The sequence below is a fragment of the Phaethon lepturus genome, unplaced genomic scaffold (assembly GCF_000687285.1).
Source record: "Phaethon lepturus isolate BGI_N335 unplaced genomic scaffold, ASM68728v1 scaffold12329, whole genome shotgun sequence".
NCBI classification, from domain to species: domain Eukaryota; kingdom Metazoa; phylum Chordata; class Aves; order Phaethontiformes; family Phaethontidae; genus Phaethon; species Phaethon lepturus.
In genome coordinates, this window is record NW_010562799.1 from 9037 (window position 1) to 15349 (window position 6313).

General features: G+C 34.6%; 1 protein-coding gene across 1 annotated transcript in view; it reads right to left on the reverse strand.

Moving 5' to 3' along the window:
- The window catches only part of LOC104626468 (rotatin-like), a 7493-nt gene extending 5312 nt beyond the window's left edge, over positions 1-2181 (reverse strand). The window contains exons 1-2 of the mRNA XM_010294401.1: positions 2098-2181; positions 781-1020 (exon numbers count right to left, since the gene is read on the reverse strand). Coding sequence (XP_010292703.1) covers positions 781-1020; positions 2098-2174 — 317 coding nt within the window. The 5' untranslated portion in view covers positions 2175-2181. The remainder of the gene's footprint in view (positions 1-780; positions 1021-2097) is intronic.
- Positions 2182-6313: the final 4132 nt, after the last annotated feature.

Consider the following 6313-nt stretch of genomic DNA (forward strand, 5'->3'; position numbering starts at 1 on the left):
TAGCCTTCCTTTAGTCACCTATGTGAAGCCCTTCTTGTTGCCTTTGACAATCCCTCTCAAGATTCAATTCCAAGTGGGTTTTCAGTTTTCCTCACAGCACCTCTGGACAGTTGGGCAATGTTTACATATTCTTCCCAAGTTACCTGTACCTACTTCAACCCTCTGCAGACTTCCATTTTATCTTTGAGTCTTGCCAAGACCTCCTTGTTCATATATGCAAGCCTCCTGGCATTTTTGCCTGACTTCCTGCTCTTGAGCTTGGAGGTGGCAATCACTGAATATTAAACAGCTTTCTTGGATCTCTCTTCCCTCCAGGGCCTGATTCCATCAGACACTAGCAATGAGATCTTTGAAGTGGTCAAAGTTTGTTGTCCTGAAATCCAGTGCTGTGATCTTATTTTTTGCCCTCCTCCCTCCTCTCAGGATCCTGAACTCTACCACCTGATGGTCACTACAGCCAAAGCTGCCTTAGAACTTCATATCTCTAATGAGCCCTTGCTTGTTTGTGAGCATGAGGTCCAGCAGAGCACCTCTCCTCATTGGCTCCTCTGTCACCTGGATCAGGAAGTTGTCACTCATGCTCTCCAGGAACCTCCTGGATTTGTTATATGCTGCTGCTGTTGTCTCTCCAGCAGACGGAATGAACATACCTACCTATATATATATCTCTATCAGAATCAGAGGTGCATGCACAATCAATTCCATAAATTTGAAAAGATGAAGACTAGGAAATTTACAATTTAAGTATCATAAATGGATTTCTGTAGCCAGCGTGCTTACCTGTTTATTGCTTTTTGCCAAACAAAGCTCTTCAAAGTGTCTCCACACGACCCAGAACTGCATTTTAATGCAAGTCTGTCATTCAGAGCATAAAAACTAAGCCTAGTGAGAGCAGCCCTAACATCCCTGTGGGATACTGCCTGAATGATTGAATTAAGACAATCTTGCAGTCCATAGTTTGTGTGGGTTATTTTGAGTATAAGAATGTCTTCTGAGGATAGTTTTAGCGAGTCTAAAAATCTGAAAAGATATAAGAGAAAAATTATTAAGAGCCAGTACCTTTACAAACTATTTCAGTGAGTGTTGACTCCTTCACTTCCCGGTTCAAATGAGAGGACAAAATACAAATTGCCTTAAAAACTTATTTTTGCTAACCAACCCTCTTCTCCTCCTTCTCCCACCTCCTCCAAAAACACAAAAACCAACAACAACAAACAATGCACCACATTTAAATCCTGAGTTGTTTGAGTTCTTTGGAAAAATGGCACCTCTCAAAAAGTTACTTGAAAGGTACTATTCACATTGCTTGTAATGAACTTTGCCTCCATGCTACTGTAAATGTTGGCCACTTGAACTATACTATTGTCTTTTTAAGATATTGCTTTGTTTTTGCTTAGGGGAACTTAAAATGAATATGATTTATCAAATCAACAACTGTGAAGTTTCAAATAGCTCAGAACCATACTGTTTGCTAATAAAACTTGTAGGATGCCTTAAAGGACACAAGCAAAAACTGAAAAATTGTCAAGGTGGACAGAGATATAGATACAAGCATTTCAGTCACATTGAATCAAGAATCTTTTAAGATGTTGAGTTCTGTACACAAAATAGTCTCAAAGAGAGAAATGATGCTTAATCAAAAGCTAACCAAAGGATATAAAGGCAATTTTCTTCATTATCTATCATAATTCTTAGTACTACCACTAAAAAGAATAATTATTTGAAATTTAAAGCCCCAAGGAAAGAAAGAGAAGAGAAAAAGTCATGCAACTACAAAGGTGTAAAAAGGCAGCTCCCTAAAAAAACCCACAATGGCTACAAGAAAAATAGCCACAGATCCCATTTAAAATTGTTCTAAATTAGTCTGACCATGATCAGGCTCTAGACTTTATGTATAAATGCAATTTAAGTAAAACATTAGCTGTGACAACATATCTGTAGCCACTTGGGATATGATCCTTTCTGTTTAAAAGGACAGCATTCTCAAACCAGTAAAAACTTGAAATGCTGTTTGAAGTTGAAAATCCATTTAAACTTGACATAAGGCTGATTTAACTGAAATATATTGGGATTTAAAATCAAGATAAAATGGCTCACGTTTCTGCTTCCTTCTCATAATTTGTCAGTTGCAATAGGTTTTCAATCCCATGGTACCACGACAGATTCCAAGCCATCTTAAGCATATCTAACACAGGTTTCATAGTCAAACACTCAGAAGACAACGGCACCACAACAGTATTAGGGCTAACTACATGATGAGCAGTGATCCTGACTGGGAGATGATACCTAAAAAAAAAAAAAAAAAAAAAAATTGGAAAAGTGTTTGCTTTTGATTGGTTGTTGTTTTGTTTTGTTTTGTAGGGGGGGAGAGGGCGTTTGGGTTTTTTTTTAATTAAATGCTCCATTAGAGCAAGCTTTTAAATTTTTAAATGAAGTTTTTGAAACTCTTTTTCAGAGAACAAAGACTTGGAGAAAAAACTCTATGTTTAAAAATGCAAACATCTTTTTATTTAACATCAAATGTTTCCCTTCATTCTCCCACCTCCATACTTCAGGAAGGACAGCAAACAGAAAGCAAAGTTAAGCAGAAAAACAAAAAAACAAACACCAAACCACCCACACATACCTCCTCACAACAGCAACAGGTAAACTGAAGCCAGGTAGGCCAGTATCGTTAATAGTTATGCCATCAGTCCTGCAAGAGATTAATTTATAGTTATTATTCCCTGTTTTAAGCTTCGATTTTCTACTAATGCTACACTTATTATTTCTTTTTTATTCAGATATAGCTGTATTTTTAACTCCAGCTAGCTCTTTATATATGTTTCTTCATTATTATGCAGTATGAAGATAGTTCTTAGATCACACACATCCAGAATACTTCTTGCAGATGTACTGCACATAAAATGAAGTTAAAGATAACATACCAAAGCACGTGCTTGTTTCCTTTTTTCTATTAGGGAAAAAGTATGCATTATAATTCTTTTCAGTATATTTCATGTGTGTGAATTCTAAAAGCCTATTTTTTTCTGAAGTATATGTAAATTTCAAATAATAAAATAACATAAACTGAGGTTTGTTGTTTTAACAACAACTGCTACACTTAAAAGCCAAAATAAATAGGAGTATTCTAATTAAGTTTAAAAAAACCACACCTACAGTTAGCTATTTATTTGTGCAACTTCCATTTATGGAAAAGGTGGATTACAGACCAATCACGGTTTTTTGAAAATTAAAGTAAACTGAGGTATAAAGTATTTATACTGCAAAAATATGCCAGGTAGACCTATACAGCATAGAACCCAAATACTGAAACAATTAGTTTGGCCTACAAATATGCAATTTTGGCTATATATAAAACTTTGGGGCATAATTTGTTTGAAGATATATATACACACATATATATCTATAAAAAAAAACCTTATTTTCATTAAAACCTTAAATTTTGACTAGAGAATATGCCATTAAATAACTGTTTTTTCATACCACATTTCTGTTCTTGCTACTTCATCAAACAACAGAAGACAAAGTAATACTGTAGCTTCAGTTAAAACAGCACGATCATTTTGGAATAGCAGGGAAACTGAATAAAATAAACATATTGCAAAATGTGTTAGGAAAATATTTACATTTAATAATGCATAGAAGGACATTGGTTAAAAATAACTTATTTCCACAGTCACTTTGCCAACACCTTCAACAGATGACACAACATGGGTACACTAGAACACAATGATTTCTTTTAAGTATTAGAGACTCTGAAGTGATCCAAGGTTCTTAAGAAGGCTTTTGGTTAAACAGGTAACCATATTTCACACATTTTCTTTCCACACATGTACCGAAGTCGAAATAGAATCCTTACCTCTGAATAGCAAAAGCAGTAAAGATGATTGCTGTGCTAGGGACAGGCGAACAACTGGATCAGCATATACAAGTTTGCGTAAGAGTGTTAGACATGGTAACACAATGGATTCCATAAGCTGCAGGAACAGAAAAAAATTAAGTACATATAACAATTAAGATAATCTGTTACGAGAAGCTTAATACAAATCAAGCTACGAAGCAACACATTCCATCATTTATAGTAGAGTAACCTAGAACTTTCTTAGACAAGCACATTTCACACAGACAATAACTGCATATTCATTAGAAAATATTTATTCACATTTGGTTTTATTTTATTAGTAATCGATGGTCATTTTATTGGCCTCTGGCATCATAACACAATTACAATGTTTGCTCCCAAAATATATATTTTTAAGAAGCATATATGTGAGCTGAAGGATTTCCAGAAAAAACAAGATATTTACAACCACACAAGCTTACTCATTTTCTTTAAAATGCAAACAGTTTATTGCAACACATTCATTTTCTGAGTCACAATCTTTTAGATCAGGAAACTTCAGAAGGAGAAGCAGCTTGCTAAAAGTTAAAGTATCGGTGAATGGCCAAAAATATGACCAAAGTCACTGCTCCTAAGAACAAGAAGACAGTATCTGTCTTTCACAGAACCATTACTTTGCCTGTCTGATATTCTGTCTTTAAATTTTGTTTTGTCAATTGCATCACCAAATATAGTTTAGTCTACTATTGAATAAACAAAAGCTCTGCTTGCTTAGTATGGAAGCTATATATAAAGCCTCATATAAATGGTGCTTTTTCCATCTACTGCATTCTTTATCCTTTGCTTGGTAGCCACTTTTCTAAGAACATGCAAGGCTTTTTGTTTGGGTTTTTTGTTTGGTTGGTTCTTTTTCTTTTCTATTGATTTTACGATAAAATGCAAATTAATTTGAGGGGAGAACCAGAATCTGGGCTTTATTCCTTCAGGATAGTGTCCTAATGACTTCTTTAATCAAACCTACATGATCTGTCTTTAACCTAATGAAACTAGCACTACTTTGTGTTTAGACTAAGCTATATCAATCAAGAGTTAAGCAGTGCTCCTCCTTCATTTATTTTCTCTTCTTGGGAAGTAGTTTGAACTGTCGGAGCCTGAGGGACCTAAGGATGGGACCTCTGCTGGTTGTGTTTAAGAGACAGGAGTAAGACTACTAAGTTATTTTGCAGAGGAAACATTTTACAGTTATTTTGCAGAGCAGAGCATCTGGGATCCAAAACTTCTACCAACACAGCGCTGACAAAGAAATTTCTGCATGCTAGCACCTGAAGAAGTAGAATTTCATATAGAGCTGTTGGCTTATGCTCTGCTGCTGACTTGATCTAAACTATTCATTGTTAAACATGTGCAGTTTTAGATTTCTCTAAAACACTCTGCAACTTTCATCATGTAAAGTTTGAACATCCTGTTTAGTATAAAGATCCTACATTCCACAAGCCATATATGCAAAAGAAAGGTGTCAGAGCCCCTAGAGAGTTGTTGCCTATACCCTTCCTGGATTAAAGTTTACAAGGGGCATAAAAAAAACATTAAAGTTTATCCTAGACTCTTACCTGGCTATGAAGGATCTGCTTAAGGCAATATATCTCCCATGCTTGTAATTCTGTTTTATTAAGTTATTACACTAATAGCTACTCACTATCCAAAACAAAACAATAGTTGCATTATTCTGCATCTCCAAAAAAAGTAACATAATAAAAAACTGACATTAAAAAAGTAACCACAATAAAAAAAAACCCTGAAGAACCCAATATTTCAATTTCTCTAACCGGGTCTCAGTGGTTTACAAAAGTACTCACACTCAAGCTATCATAAACTGGCCTAGACATTCCTTAATGCTACAGGGGAAAAAATAATCTTAGATATTGATAATCTGGAAAAAAAATTACCATTAATGAAGAATGTAATTTTCATTAGTTTCATAGATAAGAGGAATTCCACTAAGTTTCAAGCAGTTCTTTTCTCTTGTAATGAATTATTTCCCAAAAATATACTACATAAAAATTCTCATCTTTTCTTAAAATAACTCAAGGCTTAGACTTTTGGACTGCTCTAACAATAGTATAGCCAGCAAACTAAGAAATACGCAAAAAGTTTATCCAGTGAAGTGATGCTAAGCAACTCATAGCCTAAACAAGTCTGGATAAAATTATTTCAAATAATGAATTTCAGAAAAATTCAAGCATCAGATTAGATGTAACAAAAACTGGAAAGCTTGGTCATTTACAGCAAATACACACTCAGCTCTAAATGTGATGTTATCTCCTGAAACCCTCCCTGGTGAGGTGATCTTCTATTGGTCAGAAAACTACTTATACTTATGCTATATTATTAAAGTTATATTATAATATTAAATTACTTATATTTAAGTTATATTATTATTTGATGATCTGGATGAGGGGATCGAGTGCT